The 17,845-nt window shown below is 38.2% G+C and overlaps 1 protein-coding gene and 1 long non-coding RNA gene across 5 annotated transcripts; one reads left to right on the forward strand and one right to left on the reverse strand.

Annotated features, from left to right (window-relative positions):
• Positions 1-2,070: 2,070 nt before the first annotated feature.
• thbs1b (thrombospondin 1b) lies at positions 2,071-13,173 on the forward strand. 4 transcript variants are annotated; one of them, XM_079887655.1, is made up of 23 exons: positions 2,071-2,217; positions 2,328-2,415; positions 2,794-3,353; positions 3,433-3,508; positions 3,914-4,003; positions 4,116-4,225; positions 4,337-4,462; positions 4,961-5,057; positions 6,042-6,215; positions 6,305-6,481; positions 6,563-6,736; positions 6,821-6,948; positions 7,388-7,540; positions 7,620-7,838; positions 7,930-8,037; positions 8,480-8,639; positions 8,910-9,028; positions 9,630-9,864; positions 9,950-10,177; positions 10,551-10,822; positions 10,909-11,006; positions 11,095-11,234; positions 11,333-13,173. In XM_079887655.1, exons 2-23 carry the CDS (start codon positions 2,352-2,354, stop codon positions 11,338-11,340), a joined length of 3,516 nt encoding a protein of 1,171 aa, XP_079743781.1. In that variant the 5' UTR covers positions 2,071-2,217; positions 2,328-2,351; the 3' UTR covers positions 11,341-13,173. The 4 variants fall into 4 exon arrangements, with proteins under 4 accessions (XP_079743781.1, XP_079743784.1, XP_079743782.1 ...); XM_079887658.1 differs by having other exon boundaries at positions 3,917-4,003; XM_079887656.1 differs by having other exon boundaries at positions 2,089-2,221.
• A 3,897-nt stretch (positions 13,174-17,070) lies between these two features.
• LOC307168558 lies at positions 17,071-17,542 on the reverse strand. The gene is made up of 3 exons (XR_013822947.1): positions 17,521-17,542; positions 17,325-17,422; positions 17,071-17,248 (listed from the first exon to the last, which is right to left on the reverse strand). It is a non-coding gene; the product is annotated as an uncharacterized lncRNA (long non-coding RNA).
• Between the last annotated feature and the right edge of the window lie 303 nt (positions 17,543-17,845).

A 17,845-nucleotide genomic window follows, 5' to 3' on the forward strand; every position in this document is an offset into this window, starting at 1 on the left:
TAGGAATGGGAAATGGATGGCTGATCCCTTTTAATCATCTCAACACATGCAGTCAGTCAAAGATGCGGAACCTTAAGCAGAAAAACATTACAGCTCCGTATCTCTCACCTTAAAATGTGTGTTCAAATATTTTACGCTTCGGTATGGATAGATTTTCATACACGCAAGTTAGACATAACAATAGTCCTGCTAGTCGCCATATGGGGACTACAAGGACTGAAAAGTCCAAGTGTAGAAGTGTTTTTTTATGCTGGTTTCAAAAATTTCAGACTTTTAAAGTGTCTTAAGTTATAATTATGTGTATGACTTATATCAACCTAACATTCTTGTATCTTTGGGTAAACATGATTAAACCACAAAATATATTTAGACAAGAGTCGACTATACAGATGTGGATTTGAACTGAAATTCTGATCTGATTTTTCATAAATGTAAGGCAAGTTGTCTCAATTTTATAGCAAGTTGTCAGATGCATTTTAAATAATATAACTTTATACAAATGAACAATTATAAAATAAAAAAAATGTATACAAATTAATTATTAAACATTTATTAATTACAATATTGATTTGCCGGCATGAAGAGAGAGTCGGCATGAAACGGAAGTTGCAATTGTCTTTTCCGCCCTATTATGACATTTATCTGAATTAAACGGCTTCTCAAACAAGAAAAAATGTAGCGCACGACTTGATTTTGTCTATTGGAAATTGATTGGATCATTGAGGTTTGCTCTAGAGTGGTTTAGGTATGACTAATTCGCTGTGGTTCCTGAATCCTTCAAGATTTTCCTATGTGCTTTTAGATAGGAGTTTTTCGATTTATTTTGTTCTACAACGTAATTTACACCCTTTGTGAAAATGTAAATCTTGAAGCATTTTTGAAAATGTATGTTTTTAATAATGTATGTTTTTAATAAGTAACTAGATTAGGCAGTTTGCGATGTGTAGAACAAAACGCAAAAGTATCGTCAAGTTATGTTTACCGCAGGCTTTATTTTACACATAAATTGAAAAATCCCATTCTAAAACCCTATAGGAAAATCCTGAAGGAACCAGCGTCAAATGAAGTCTTCCAGGTTCTGATGTCATACCTGCACAGATCTATTGCTGTGATGTCGTGTGAGGGACATGTTTTCCTGGTAAAGACATCATCAGTGAAGGGAAGTCAATGCAAGAGGGATGGGAAGTTTTTTTTTTTGTTTTTTTTTATGTCCACAGATAAATCTTTTATAATAATATACAATATTCCATAAAAATAAGAATTGTCCATTTTAATGTCATGGTGACTTTAAGGTTACGTTTTAAACAATTTAGAAAATTGTGTTTTATTGTTTCAAAGTGTTTTTGCAATTAAGGCTACTTCATGGCAGCTTAACAACGTCCCACATAAAGCCTAATGTGACAAAATACCCCGTTATTAACTGATTTTATGGATTTAAGTTGCTTTAACCGAAAAACAACAGCAACATTTATAGAAATCAACATTGGGACCCATTTGAGGAGAACCAAGTGCTCAAATAAACACAGAACGGCCTCTAGCGGAGACGCAAGTTACTGCAGCCTTTTCTTCACGAGCATCCTATCAGATGCTGCGAATGGTACCGAGCACTCAGATAAAGCGTTATAAGAAAGTTACACTTTCTCGAAAATAAATTAGCCACTTGAACATGCAAACGTAGCTTTGGTCATGAATTATAGATGGCTTGAAATAAAATACAATATGTAGGCCTACACAAGCGCAGGGTAGAGCCTTCTTCAGTGCCTTTATGAAATAACAGGAATTATTGAATGACTTTGCAAGAAGCCGAACGTCGATACAAAATAATCAGGACCGCGGCAAATAAAAAGGCACCAAACGGAAGCAGCGGTCATGAAAATCATAAGTAGAGTATGTATGTTTATGGAATGTGTTCGTTGGAATGTGGTGCTTTTTTCCCCTCGTGTATAACTCAGAAAAACTCTCTGTGAGGTAACGCAAGCTCGTCCCTTTTTCCTTGCAGCATCTGATTGGAGGAGACGCGTGCTCAGGAATGTCATGAAACTATTTAAATAGCACTTTGTTCTCTTTAGTGATAGTTAGATTGACCACTGTAACTACAGCAAAGTAACATTGAGTGCTGTAGATCGCGAATAGAGAGGAAAATCATTATTTGATTGACGAATCTTAGGAATTATTTCACTTTTCCCTGGATTTGCTGATGTTTTAAACGCGTTAAAGGTGCGTTTTCCTATTCTTTTTTTTTTTTTTTTTTTTTTACCATTGATTGATCAACCTGTTAAGGTTACGTTTTGCTGAATTTTCTATAACTTATACCTTTATGATTCCAGATTGGTAAAAGAATAAGTGACAACATGAAGTCAAGTGCAATCTTTTTGCTACTGATGCTTTGGAACTGCGAGAGCGCGAGAGTCGCAGGTGAGCGAACTAGACCAACTGATGGCGTTTAGCGTTTGTGAGAGCGGCTGTGGTTTATTGTATAACTAGCTGTTACATATTACAATAATAATTGACAGTCACTTGTAAATTAGGCTATCGCAAAATAAACTCAAACGAGGTCAAGGGGTTTTATGTATGAGTTTATTTTGGCTTTCTATTAGCTACTTTTTGGCTTTCTATATATTATCCCACTTATTTTACGGCTTCTTAACAAAAAAATATTATAATAATATACTGATTCTGATTCATGAGTGGTCAGTTATATTTATTCAGAACATTTTGACCGCTGAATCAGAATCAAGCAGTTTAGTAGGCTACATTATAATGAGATTTCGTTCACTTCTGAATTCCTGGTAGAAAGTCGAGACGACAACAGTGTTTACGATCTGTTTGAGCTCGTCCAAGTGCCGAGGAAAAACCACGGGGTCACTCTGGTGAAAGGCGACGACCCGTACAGCCCCGCCTACAAGATCCTGAACCCCGACCTGATCCCCCCGGTTCCCGAGAGCGCCTTCAGGGACCTAATCGATTCCATTCATGCCGAGAGAGGATTTCTGCTCCTGGTCAATTTCAAGCAGTTCAGGCACACACGGGGAAGCCTTCTGACCGTGGAGAAGAATGACGGCTCCGGACCCGTTTTCGAAATCGTTTCTAACGGGAAAGCCAACACTCTGGACATTGTGTTTTCCACTGAAAACAAGCAACAGATCGTTTCCATCGAGGAAGCGGATTTGGCGGTGGGACACTGGAAAAACATCACTCTTTTCGTGCAGGAGGACAGGGTTCAGTTCTACGTGGGATGTGAAGAGGTTAACACTGCGGAGCTTGATGCTTCGATCCAGTCGATCCTCACTCAGGAGACCCCAGGTGTGGCGAGCTTGAGGATCGGCAAGGGCGCAGTAAAGGACAGGTTTATGGTGAGTGGACAGTTCACTTTATGAATCTTGTTGCATGGTAAATGCAGCGAGAAGCATTAATAACTTGTGGATTTTTTAGGGGGTGTTGCAAAACGTGCGCTTTGTGTTCGGAACCACACTGGATGCGATTCTGAGGAATAAAGGATGCCAAAACTGTAAGTGTACTAATTCCGAAAACATGCATGCGAAGCAAGAAAAAAAGACGATAAATGAAATCTTTGTGCCCATGTTTATTAGTTTTCTTAAATATGAATAATATTTAAACAAATTATTTTATTCACTTAAAAAAAAAAAATAAAAAAAAAATAGGCCAAACTACACAGGCCGACAATTATTGAGACAGAAAATGATAGAAAATAGATTCGGGCAACAAAAAAATGAAGAAGCGCATCACGTCATCATTCCACTTGCATTACATTTTGTGCCAGTGAATGAGCAATAGTAATACAAGATAAAAAACTTAAAGCTGCCATTCACTGTCATTAGCTTTTCATTCAACTTTTCCATTAGCTCAATCATTTTTATAATAAACTTTAATCCACCTGAATTTCCTCTTGCAGCAGTTATGACTGATATCATCACCCTTGACAATCCCATAAATGGATCCAGACCTGCAATCAGGACTGATTACACTGGCCACAAAACAAAAGGTAATCCTTCCTTTTCAGTAATCCATACAAATGAAATGTACAAAATATGCACGTAGGTTGAGAACGTGAATGCAATTTTAAATTTTGCAAACTGCATATTTCTCCTATGTAGATCTACAGATGATTTGTGGCTTCTCTTGTGAGGAACTGGCTGGCATGTTCAAGGAACTGAGAGGTCTTGGTGTGGTGGTGCAAGAACTGTCCAAAGAACTCCGCAAAGTGGTGAGGAGAAAAGTTCTATATATTAAACTATATATTGAACTTGTGTTGTGGACATGCTGTAGATTAACACACTCCACATAATCAAACCCCAATGTTTGTTTGGTTTTCCAGATGGACGAGAAAAACGTGCTCATGAATCACATTGGCATTCATGCTGGTGTCTGTATTCACAATGGAATTGTGCACAAAAACAAGGAGGAATGGACGGTGGACGATTGCACAGAGTGCACTTGCCAGGTAAGAACCTAAGACATGTTAGACTCTCAGAGCTGCCTGCTCTGTCATTGAACCACTAATTAGTGTGTTAGCGAGATGAGAGCAATGTCACTGTAGGAGCTATGATACACAGTACTGGTCTTAGTCTTGTCCATTATGGCAGACTTAAGCTGGGTGTATCCATTTCCCTAAACTGCCTAGCCTCTAATTAAAAGTGGGACATGGATGTAACTAAAGGAATACAGTCAACTGAACAAAACCTGCATGCATGATTTGAGTTCAAATATTTTCATGCCTTCAGCCTAGTTTTTCTGCAGTGCCACATCATATCAACACTGAGGAATATTTACATGCCTAATTACACGGACTTAAACACAACCACACTTTACTTAAATCAAAATTGTAATGTTGAATGTTGTGTTGCACTACAGCCAGAGACTATTGTTTTTAATGTCATATGCACTAGTTGTGGCAGACCCTTTAACAAATGATTAATGAGAGTCATTTTGTCAACCGCAGAAGTCTGCAACGGTGTGCCGCAAGATTTCGTGTCCCATAATCCCGTGTGCAAACGCCACAGTGCCTGATGGGGAATGCTGCCCTCGTTGTGGAACCCGTAAGTGCAACTGAGCTCCTTCACAACACATTTTAGACACTTGTAATTGAAATCATTTTAATAATATAATTTATATGCTGGTTATATATATACACTACTGTTCAAAAGCTTAAAGTCAGTACATTTAAAAAAAAAAAAAAAAAATCTGATACTTCAGCAAGGGCACATTAAGTAATCAAAAGACATTTATGTTGGAAAAAAGTTTCCATTTTTCCATTTGTTCCATTTGTTTTCAATATTAAAATAATAATAAAAGTTTTTTATACTTCACAATATTACTCTTTTACTGTATTTTTGATCAAATAAATGCAGCTTTGGAGAGGAAGAGATTTATCCCTAGGCTAAAAGCCATGTTCACAAACTGTAAATGTACAAGCGAAAAAAAAAAAACTTTAGTGTAAACTTAAACGTATTGTAAAAAGAGCAACATTTTGACTTTTAAAAGCTTTTGTATCGAAAGAGCTGTTGCTACCCAAACATCCACAGTCATTGTTGCGTCACACAATAGACTTCAACTGAAGTTTAACTAATGAATGGAACACTAGAGCTTTGTGCATCACTGAATCGCTAAATGGCCATAATTGTCTAAATTGGTTAAAGAGAGGTGGAAAATTGGTGCTGTTTGGCAGCGACTCAAAAAAGAAACCGCATTCTCCTCACGTCTTGAGGCCTTGCCATGCATAGCAAGAATTTACATTAATATCAGCCTTAAGTGTTTGAACTTATGGCATAATCAAGGGTGTTTGCAAATACCATTTCCACATTTGGAGAAGGACTCAAAGGTATCCCTGTGCATTAAGTACACTGACATTTCCCCAGCATTCCAACTGCTTAGTTCATGCCAGGGTTCCCTGGAGTGCTCTGTCTCGAGCTGCCCAGGCTAAATTGAGTCCATTAAGGCCCAGTATTAAAAGCTTTTCTCCATTTTGCTGCTTTAGAAAGAAGGAATAGCTCTGCTATTGTCTTGTTTTGCTCTCTCGACAGCGAGCGACTCCGCTGAGGATGGCTGGTCCCCCTGGTCTGAATGGACCCATTGTTCTGTGTCTTGTGGAAGGGGCATTCAGCAGCGCGGCCGCTCTTGCGACCGCATCAATAACAACTGCGAGGGCACGTCGGTGCAGACGAGAGACTGCTACCTCCAGGAGTGTGACAAGCGCTGTGAGTGGTGTCCAACGACAATAAGCGTCTACAGTTTTTCCTCACAGTCGAGGGGAAAAGTTACAATTTGCATCTTTCATTTTCAACAGTTAAACAAGATGGCAGCTGGAGTCACTGGTCACCCTGGTCCTCCTGCTCGGTCACCTGTGGTGCTGGCGTTATCACTCGCATTCGTCTCTGTAACTCTCCAACACCTCAAATGGATGGCAAAGATTGCCAGGGTGAAGGTCGGCAAACAGAGAGGTGTGAGAAATCACCATGTCCGAGTAAGTGAGCGCCGCGTGTAGTGTTTAAAAAAAAATTTAAATTGAAAAATCTAATTTTTTTTATTGCATATTTTTTCATAGTCAATGGTGGCTGGGGGCCATGGTCACCCTGGGACACTTGCTCCGCTACCTGTGGCGGTGGCGTCCAAAATCGTAAACGTCTTTGCAATAATCCAGCGCCCAAGTATGACGGCAAAGACTGCGTGGGAGACGCAAAAGCCAGCCAGCTTTGCAACAAACAAGCCTGTCCAATTGGTAAGTTATAGTGTCACTCAACCCTTCAGATGATACTAGTCTGTGTTTCCAAGTTAAGTCAATCACTTATGTGCATTTCCACAGATGGATGTCTTTCAAGTCCATGCTTTGAAGGAGCCCAGTGTACAAGCTTCCCAGATGGCTCCTGGAAATGTGGAAAATGCCCCACAGGATACACTGGCAATGGAATCAACTGCAAGGATATCAATGAGGTGCAGTCAAAAAGTCAAATCACTTTTAGATTACATTTAAAAGTGTTAAAAAATTATTTGGCCTGGTTTCACAACCAGGGTTTGGATAAAACCAGGATTAGGCCCTAGTTCAATTAGAACATTTAAGTAGCTTTTATTAATGTGCCTTAGAAAAAAACATTACTGGTGTGCATCTTGAGATAAAACAATGGCAGTGACATATTTTAAGATATCTCAGTGCAAGTTCAGTAACTTTCAGTTAACACAGTTAACTTTTCTGTTGAAACAGCTCAAACATGGGACTAGGCTTAAGCTTTGTTTTAGGCCTTGCATTGGTTATAGAAATGTAAAAATAGAGGAAATCAGCATGCATTGTTAAATGTCAAATATGTGATATGCTCTTATGACTACAATGCATTGGGATGCGAAAATCTCATTATTCATTTTCTCTTCATTACAGTGTGAGGATGTCCCTGATGCCTGCTTTGAATTTAATGGAGTCCATAGGTGTGAGAACACAGTGCCGGGCTACAACTGCCTGCCATGCCCCACTCGCTACACCGGCCCACAGCCGTTTGGTCAAGGAGTGGAGGACGCTGCTGCCAAGAAACAGGTAAATGAAAGAACACAGATTACAGATTACCTGCGTGCACCTGCTCATGAACTGATTCACTGATTCATCTTTGCTGCAGGTGTGCACGCCTCGTAATCCCTGCATCGATGGAAGCCACGACTGCAATAAGAACGCTCGCTGCAACTACCTGGGCCATTTCTCAGACCCTATGTTCCGCTGTGAGTGCAGACCTGGCTTTGCTGGAAATGGACACATTTGTGGAGAGGACACTGATCTTGATGGCTGGCCTAACGCTGATCTTGTGTGTGTCGAGAACGCAACCTATCACTGCAAAAAGGTTGGCATGTAATGGCTTCATTTGTTATTTAAAAAATACAAATAACATCATTGTGGCTATTTTTAATTTTCATACTCTATTCTTTTTGAAGGACAACTGCCCCAATCTTCCCAACTCTGGGCAAGAGGACTACGACAAGGATGGAATTGGTGATGCTTGTGATAATGATGATGACGACGATGGCATTCCTGATGACAGGGTAAAAAATATAGTTGCAATACTGTCCACTGTATATATTCCACAGATGCTCAATCCAGTCAAGTGAATATTTGTTCATTTTGCACAGTGCATGAATGAAGAGAAAAAGTAAAGCCGTTTGAAATTCAGGCTGAGGTGTGGAAAAAAAGTGCTGTGTAAAGTAAACTCAGTTTCTCTTGGAGACAAACCTCAAATTCCACCGAAGAAGTACCTTTCTGAAAGACCTGCAGTGTATCTTGCTAATCCAATATTATCCTTGGTCCAAATCCTAAAATAAGGCTCGCTTTTATCGTTGCGCTCCTCTAAATAGACCTACACAGCCGCAGCCAAATTACAAGCCTAACATCTAAAAGAAATAACCTTCGTGTGAGAGGGCCCTGTGAAGAGTTGCTTTGCCATATTTCTCCATCTGACGTTCTGAACTGTGGTCTCTTTTAAAATAGGACAACTGCCCACTCATCTTCAACCCAAGACAGTACGACTATGATCGCGATGACGTGGGAGACCGCTGCGATAACTGTCCGTACAACAGTAACCCAGATCAAACTGACACTGACAACAACGGTGAAGGTGACGCCTGTGCTGTGGACATTGATGGAGATGGTACGAAATTGCTCTTTATTTATCCATGCATGGGCCATTCCTTGACAAACCTGTCAAGCAAATATTCATAATTCACTCCATAATCAAGAAATTAACTAAATAAAGTGCTTTTGCATATTTTACCCCAGCAATTATCAATATCATAATAAATCCTGATTTCTTTAAGTGAAATATGACCTGGATATTTTCTTGACAGGTTTAATGAGAATCCTCTCTTGCTCAGAGATAAATGTCATTCAGTCTTCACCATAATATCATTCTTTTTGACAGGTATTTTGAATGAGAATGATAACTGCCCATATCTATACAATGTCGACCAGAAAGACACTGATCTCGATGGAGTCGGTGACCAGTGTGACAATTGCCCTCTGGAACACAACCCAGATCAGGTATGTATATATATGTGAGACTTAGAACGAGTGAGTGAATATAGCAGGTGTTTTCAAACCATTATATAATCCACAGAGATCTATGTGCTGTTCAGTTCAGCTGCTAAAAAAATACCCAGAGGGTAGTCTCAGTCTTTACTAAGCTATGTATGGGAGGAGTAAATCCTCTTCTCCTTGAAGCCAAAGCCACACGAGAAAGCAATAGGAGGCTTTTCAGGTACACTCACTGGTGTTCAATTAACCCAAAGGATATGTGGAGGTAAAGAATGGTTATTAGTGAGGAGTGAGAGATTTGCCGTTGGGTTTATGCATGCCCTGTCGGCACTCAATCCCTGCGGATCACACCTGTGCCATGGTTAACTGAAGAGAAGGAATGCACCCCTCCTTTCCTCATTAGACTCTGAAATGTGACTGTGGTAGTGCCAAGCTTTAGGAACATGAGATTACTTTTTGAGAAATCCTACACAGATGGGCCAACTACAACAGAACTTTTTGCCTTTTAGAAAAAGTGGGAATATTTTAATTAAGAAAGCCATAGAGATTGACTTGAAAAACAGTGGGATTTAGTTGCTTACTGATTCTGCGCTCTGACTCTTAACAGCTCGACTCTGATTCGGACCGTGTTGGAGACAAATGTGACAGCAACCAGGATATCGATGAGGACGGTCACCAAAACAACCTTGACAACTGCCCGTACATCCCCAACGCGAACCAGGCTGACCACGACAAGGATGGTAAAGGAGATGCCTGTGACTACGATGATGATAATGATGGCATCCCTGATGAAAAAGACAACTGCAGATTGGTTTTCAATCCAGATCAACTGGATTCTGATGGTCAGTTTTGCCTCTAAATATTCATAACTATTGCATTTATCAATGTAAAGATTTATACTTACGAGTTTAACTTCTTCATTTGTAGGCAACGGACGTGGCGATGCCTGTAAAGACGACTTTGACCAGGACAATGTCCTAGATATCTATGATGTGTGTCCTGAGAACTTTGACATTAGTGTTACAGACTTCCGCAAATTCCAGATGGTACCTCTGGATCCCAAGGGCACTTCTCAGATTGACCCCAACTGGGTGGTGCGTCACCAAGGAAAAGAACTGGTTCAGACAGTCAACTGCGACCCCGGCATTGCTGTTGGTACGTCTAGTCTTATAATAATAAATAATAAATAAATTAATAAAAATACAATAAATAGAAAAACCTTGCACATCTAAAAAGATTTAAAGTAATATCATAAATAGAGAAGAAAAATACCATAGCTTGCAAAAACTTACAATATTAATGCAACTTTTTGGTCACTATTCATGAACGAAAACTAAGATGAAAACCAACTGAAAACATTTTAATTTACTGACATAGAAATAAAAAATGAATGTAACTCGCAATTGCGAGAAATAAAGTCAGAATTCCCTTTGTTATTTTTTATTCTGTGGTGGAAACAAGCTTCCACACATGTACAAAGAGTAAGCAACAACAAAATTCTGACCTGTTTTTCTACATTTCTTCAAAGGTTTTGATGAATTCAATTCAGTCGACTTCAGTGGAACATTCTTCATCAACACAGAGAGGGATGATGACTATGCCGGCTTTGTTTTCGGATACCAATCCAGCTCTCGCTTCTATGTGGTCATGTGGAAACAGATCACACAGACCTACTGGTCCAGCACACCTACCAAAGCACAGGGTTACTCAGGGCTATCAATCAAAGTGGTTAATTCCACCACAGGGCCAGGCGAGCATCTGAGGAACGCCCTTTGGCACACCGGAGACACTCCAGGACAGGTACATCTCATCGAGGTCACTGTGATGAAATCAGGTTTGAAAGCTGTCATACGAGTACCAACATTTCTGAACTCAATTCATTTTAGGTGCGCACACTGTGGCATGACCCGAAGAACGTGGGATGGAAGGACTTCACTGCTTACAGATGGCACCTGACTCATAGACCAAGAACTGGACATATGAGGTAGATTTTAATTTACATCTCCTGAGGATATATTGTTATTGATTTGGATATTTGAATGTGCTAACAACATTTTCTCTACAAATTTCAGAGTGGTCATGTATGAAGGCAAAAAGATCATGGCAGATTCTGGCAGAATTTATGACAAAACATATGCAGGCGGAAGACTGGGTCTCTTTGTCTTCTCACAAGAGATGGTGTACTTCTCAGACCTCAAATACGAATGCAGAGGTGAGTGTCAACACATCCCATAGGCATCCAAATAAATGCTTACTTTTATTTACATACTCTATAGTATTAACACTTTCTGTCTTTCGCTTCATTTTCAGATGTGTAATTGCACAGTCAGGAAGTTTATCAAAGAATGCACCTTTCCATATAATTATGTATTCCGGGCAAAGTCCAGGGACAGATTTGACGCTACTTGTTCTGCTCGCACACTGGTGGAGTGAGAAAGCAGGAGGTCAATTTCAATGTAATTGTCACTGGTTGGGATAGAAAACAAGTGGCTGCCGATTCAGAATATCTGGACTCCTCCACCATTAGCAGGCAGAGCAGAAGAAAGTCTTCCTCGCTTTGCTTAATTGGGAAGACTGAGATCTCTCTCTGAAAAACCTCATTCGGCTCTGTGTGGGAAGAGCTCCCAACAGACAGCTATGCACTTCAAAACCTTTATTCTCTCTCTCTCTCTCTCATGTGTTTTCATGCTCTCTTCCTGAAAAGATGTCCAAATTATTGCTACTTAAGAGAGAGCGAAACCATTTTAAAAAGATTACTATTATAATATTCAGTATTTTATCAAAACCTTAAACCGATTTCTTGACTAGGAACAAAGCAATGAGAATGTTTTAAGATATTGAAGCAATCAACAAATTGTTAAACAAAATATATATATTTTTTTTTGCTGACAGTCTAAGCAGGGGATTTTTAAGAGGACCAATCTGTCATTTATTGAATTTTATCTAAATTTCTGTTTGTCTATTTAAAAGTTTTGCTTGGCAGTGGCTCGTCTTAAGTATAATGTACATTCATAAAGGTCTGGCAGGAGATAACTCTTGGTTTAGTGGGCATAGTTTTCTCAGGGCTAGATGGTTAAACCATTTTAACAATACATTAGAAATGGCATAATGAAAGTTTGTATGAAGAGAAATTGGACAGACCCAGGATTGAAGATTCTCCGTTACAGGAAATGATTTAGCCACATACGGATACTAGATTACCAAGCACTCTAGCCTTCTTCTCAAATAAAATACGAGGTTTTATTTATTTGAGATGCTAATTTCTAAGGGAAAGTTTGAGTTTAAGTCTTTTAGACTTCTATATTTAGCACTTACAAAATGCTTTTCGCGTTTGGCTAGACTGTGCTGTGATTTTGCTTCGAGAAGCACAAGAGAGGGTCTTGCTAAAGATAAGCCTCGTTAAAAACAACTATTTCAACATTTAAAAGAAAAAAACCCTTCATAACCAAGGGCCTGTCCAATACTACTCGTCCAAGCCTTTCCAGTCAAGAACCATTCATCCATCACTTCCAAAGGAGATGATCTTCTGACCTGTTTGCCTTTTCTGTAAGAGAGAGAGATAAAGGAAAACTTTAATGTACAAATATTACCTCATTGCTGTTTTGTAATTTGATCAAACAAAAGCTTTTAAATACTTTTTCCTTTGCTTAAAGAAAACAAATTGGTTGCCTTATTGCTACTGTAGCACAAGTTGTAAATAGTATATAGAACAAACAGCCAGCCCCACATCCCAATGGAAAATAGAGTAAAACGGGAGACAAACATTTTTTTTTAGGAATACATTTGCCAGTGCTTCAATGTCCAGTACCTTTTTTTTTTTTAAAGTTGATAAATTATTGCTCTATTTGTTGTCTCTGTTTGTAAGACTGTTTCATATGTGTGTGTAGATAAATGCTATTTAAATAATTTATCATGGAATGCCACCTGAGAAGGATGCATTTCCATCTGTATAAACAGTTTGCACACTGACGTGAGGATGTTCTGTTCTTCATTGTTTGTATCTTTATTGTGTTGTTATTTTTGTACATTTAGTGATGCTTGACTGTAAACATTTTTACTTAGTTACACAATGCTATTTTTATGTTATAGCAATTATTTTGGTACATACTTCAGAATAATAAACAGATGATAGACATTGTAAAACAGATGTTTATTGGCTGTGGCTGCTTTTTATTACTGCGTGTTTGTGTCTCGTGAGAATTTAGTTGTGCCAAAGCAAGTCTAAATGCCTGAAATCTTCTGTGCATGGCACGAAAGGTCAAAGTGATTATAAAACAAGTTCATAAAGGGTATATTCGGCCCTAAAGCAAACTGCTACATGGCAGAAATACCTTATAAACTCTCGAAATAGATTATGTAGACCAAGGTCAATATTAGTTCCAAGTTGAAGGCTCAGACAAGTCCATCTTCTTTTTCTGAAGACAGGCATACATCTTCAGAAGAAGTGTGGAATGTTACAGCAGCGCCTCTCCTCAGGGTTAATCTTTTAATTCCTCGCTCGCCTGTGGGGAGAGCGTGAACCTCCCTGACCCACTGTGTGGCATTCTGGGTATACTCAACACAGATCTGGCTGATTTAGTGCTCCTCTGACAGGTGCGGGTCTGTAAACACATTCATATCGCTCTGGCCAGGGATCAGAGAAGATCTCAGGGTTACGGTGGAGATCCAGAGACAATATGGGCACAAGACTGCAAAATTGGCCTTTGTATTAGTTGTCCAAAATTCCAACAGGCAAAAACTGTTAGAGAGATCTTAATATGATATGTGTACATCATGGAGATGATCTGCTTACTGGGAGGTTTAAGTCTACCTCTAAGTCTGCTTTTTTGGTCGTGTTCCATAACTTTTGTGTTTCCATGGTGGTCAGGCCTCCCATTCATATTTATGACTTAAATAAACGTGCAATAAAAATAATGTTCTTGCTATATGAATAGAAGCTGTAAATTCAAAATGTCTGAGGTACTGTCTGGTTATATATAAATCTTGAGGTTGTTTTTTGAGGCGGTAAAAACTGTAATACTGCTCTGTTCAACAGACAGAGGTTTTAGTTCCTAAGTCTGAATTATTTTTAAATTTAGTGTGTGTGCTGATTTTTTTCTTTTGTTATAAAACTAGAGATTTGGGCAGTAATTTAGCCTGGTAAATGTCATGGTTTGTCACCAAAATGATCTGTGTGGTTTTTAAATGTGTTGCCATATATACTCAAACATAAATATAAAATATCTGAAAGAAATGAAAGTGTATAAGTAGCATCAGAGAGAACATTGTAGTTTGCAATACAGTTTTGGGTCTATATACAAATGTTTAATTTTTTTACATCCTCACCATGGCTGCATTTATTTGTTCAAAAATACAGTAATATTACAATTTAAAATAACTGTTTTCTATTTTAATATATTTTAAATTGTAATTTAGATGGCAAAGCATCATTACTCCAGTCTTCTGATTTGCTGCTCAAGAAACATTTCTCATTATCAATGGTGCAAACTATGTTGTGCTGCTTAATATTTTTGTGGAAACCACGATACATTGTGTGATACTTATTCTGAACAGCAGCTATTGTGGCTTTACTGTGGTAATTTTGACCAGTTTGCATCTAACAATAGGAAAAGTGTGATGCCATTCTTACATCTGTAATGTCAATTTTCTTTCTCAGTTGAACAATATGAAACCACTGTGCATAGTGCACAGCATCCCATATGTTTATTTAGAGTGTGCAATAGCATGAAATGTCTATTTCAAGGTGAATGTCTACTGTAAACTGTCTGTGACAAAAAGGAAGCCAGAGACTAATAATTTACTATTCATTAGGGCACTGGCACAAGATGAGAGGCCGTGCGGGAAGTTGAAAGGAAGTAGCTCTAGCTTTTAATTTCCTGCAGTGAGCGCGCCTGCTAACTCATGGTTAAAGCGGATCCTGTAATTCATGCAGCTCCCACCACTTTACTGTATCAGACAGCAACAAACAGATCAAATCACTGGGCAAAGCTACATTAACGTTACATGTCAAAATAAAACAGCACATGATGAATTATGACTTTCATGCTTATTTTCATCAAAGTGAAAGTTGCAGGAAAAGTATATGAACTCATTGGATGTGAATATTGTATTATTAATTGGTCATAACATTTGATCTGATCTCCAACTATAGATCACAATAACAAATACAATCTGCTTAAACAACTAATTTACACAAAGTGATATATTTCCATCTTCCACTTCCACAAAAAAAAGGATGTACTGATTGTATGGCCAATAATACATATAAATGCACAAATTTAAAATTCTATAGACCTTATATGCGCCAGAGAAACGAGGGCGCCGCCATCTTTCGAATTGTCTTTGAACTTCCGTTTTTGCGGTCGCTCTATATATTTCTATGGCGCAGCTGTCCAGGAGTAATTAGCTTTTGAAGTGGATGTAAAGTTAACGAAAGTTATCATGAGGACTGTGATGTTTAAAGCCGATGACTTAACAAATGTCAGTCGACCGGGAATATTTTAAAACGAGCCGTTCATTAATAAACACCCAGAAACGCTGTGAAAATATAGACCGGAAGTCAAAAGACAATAGAGAGCCTAAGTCCCTCCCCTTCCGGTCGACCACCATGGGACCTTATTTCGGAAAAATATTGTATGGTAGTCAATGGCGAGAGACAACAAATATTTTGATCTCGTTTGAATTGTGCCCTGAATTACACATATGATGTTTGTCAATTTAAAAGAGATGTAGTTCATTGAGCGATTTTCACATAAAACTAAACGTTACTCTTCTGTTTTATGACAAACTGCGACTTTCTTGACTTTCATAATTACCTTTTAAATTGACAAACATCATATGTGTAGTTCAGGGCACAGTTCAGACGGAATAAAAAGATAAGTTATCTCTCGCCATTGACTTCCATACATATTTTTTCCGAAATAAGGTCCCATGAGCCGGAAGCGGAGGGGCGGGACTTAGGCTCTCTATGAGCGCAGCGCTGAAAAGGGGCGGGGCTACATAAGGTCTATAGACCTAATTTTAGTCTTTAGTGTTTTATTTTTTATAGATACTATTAAAAAATAAAACACTAAAGACTAAAATTAGTTGTTTTATAAATTAATTTAGGCATCACAACATTATAATGTACAGTACAGTAGCCTACATTCATTTAAAGATTACATTTATTAGTGTTAATAATCATCTTTTTAAAGATAAACTAAGTGGTAAATGGCAGCAACGGTAATCTAAATCTAAAAGTAGGAGAAATGAGCATGAACTATTAAATATCTAATAGGCTTATAACTGATATAATACTGATACATCATGCATCCCTAAAAATAAATAAATAAATCTATGGCAAATTCAATGGTTCGCATCAGTGTTGTTTTAGTATTATTTATATGTTATTAAAGTATGTTATTAAAGTATGTATTAATCTTTTGAATTAGCTTTTATTTTCATAGTTTCAGTTTTCGTTTTAATTTAAGTTTTAGGACATTTGTTATGTGCTTTTGTAATTATCTCAGTTTTAGTTTAGAAATTCAATTTCAACTTATTTTTTTTAGTTGCCAAGTCAACTAGTTTTTTTAAGTTTGGGTTTTTCATCTAATATTTATATTTTATTTTATTTTATTTTATTTCAACTTTATTTCAATTAGTGAAAACGATTTTTAATAGTTTTAGTTAACAATAACAACACTGGTTCGTATATGTTTTCTTGCAACTATATTAGGATGTGGTTGCAGAAATCAGAAAGTATACCACTAACCAGTTATTTGAATGCCTAGATTAGGTTCAAAGATCTCATTTAGCCACAGATGCTGGATGATCATTTTCTAAAATGTGACTTTGAGAAACAGAGTATCTTAAAAAGATATAACATGAAAATCTGGACTTCAAGCTCGAATCCAGTCCTGTTAGGGCTGAAGAGTTGCTAAGCAGTAAAATGAAGACTGAAGCTTCAGCAAGAGCATGTTGTTACCGTTTACAACCACACGCTGCCCTCACAGATGTGTGAAATACCAGGCTTCCCCGCCATATGCATACATCCTAGTACTAACCGTGCTCTCCTGCAGCCCGCTTGACTTAGCGTGAGAGGGGATGTTACACCTACAGCTGTTTGTTTTTCCATTTTGTTTCAAGCACAGGAAAAGGGCCGACAAGGTTGTGACATCATATGCTTGCTTTGTGACAGACAGCTGAGAAGCATTACTTCGCGTGTAGAGATCGCCACTTTCAGTCACCCTGAAGAGAAACACAACTCATAAATGGACACATTCATTCTGGCCTGACAGAACAGAAGAGCTCTCTGTATACCTACTTTCCATAGCATAACACAGTTTGAGGAGTATGTTATGACACACATGTCTCTATTAAAGTGAACTGCATCTCTTTAAACTGGATCAGGTTTCACAGCTCCTGTAAACACGCAGTAGTACTCACTAAGCATTGCACAACAATGGTCACATTAGATGCTCTGTACAAATGCTAGTAAACGGTAATATTGAAGAACTAACGTTTTAGATCAAATATGGTCAGTTTGACTCCTGCAACAGAAAGAGTTACAAACGAAGCGGCCACAGAAGAATCAACCATTGACCGACAGACAGTCGGTCGATATTCTTGAACGAATCGGTTGAGTAAATGATTCAATGACTCACTTGTAAAGTGAATGAATCAGTGTTTTGGACAAATCAGTTGAAGGAACAATTCAATGACTCAATCATTTGTTTTGAATCTGTTGAAAGAATTATTTAGCTCACTTATAAATACAGTCCCTTGTCGCTACCTGGTGTAATGATGTAATATTTTCTTGTCATGATTAAAGTTACATTGTGCCGT

Source organism: Squalius cephalus (assembly GCF_949319135.1).
Source record: "Squalius cephalus genome assembly, chromosome: 12".
Lineage (NCBI taxonomy): Eukaryota > Metazoa > Chordata > Actinopteri > Cypriniformes > Leuciscidae > Squalius > Squalius cephalus.

Bases quoted from the DNA above. Each gene is read 5' to 3' on its own strand.
- thbs1b (XM_079887655.1), top strand. From the start codon at position 2,352: ATGAAGTCAAGTGCAATCTTTTTGCTACTGATGCTTTGGAACTGCGAG. The intron at 3,509-3,913 runs GTAAGTGTACTA...TTCCTCTTGCAG, and splicing joins GAATAAAGGATGCCAAAACT to CAGTTATGACTGATATCATC. The intron at 6,737-6,820 runs GTAAGTTATAGT...GCATTTCCACAG, and splicing joins CAAACAAGCCTGTCCAATTG to ATGGATGTCTTTCAAGTCCA.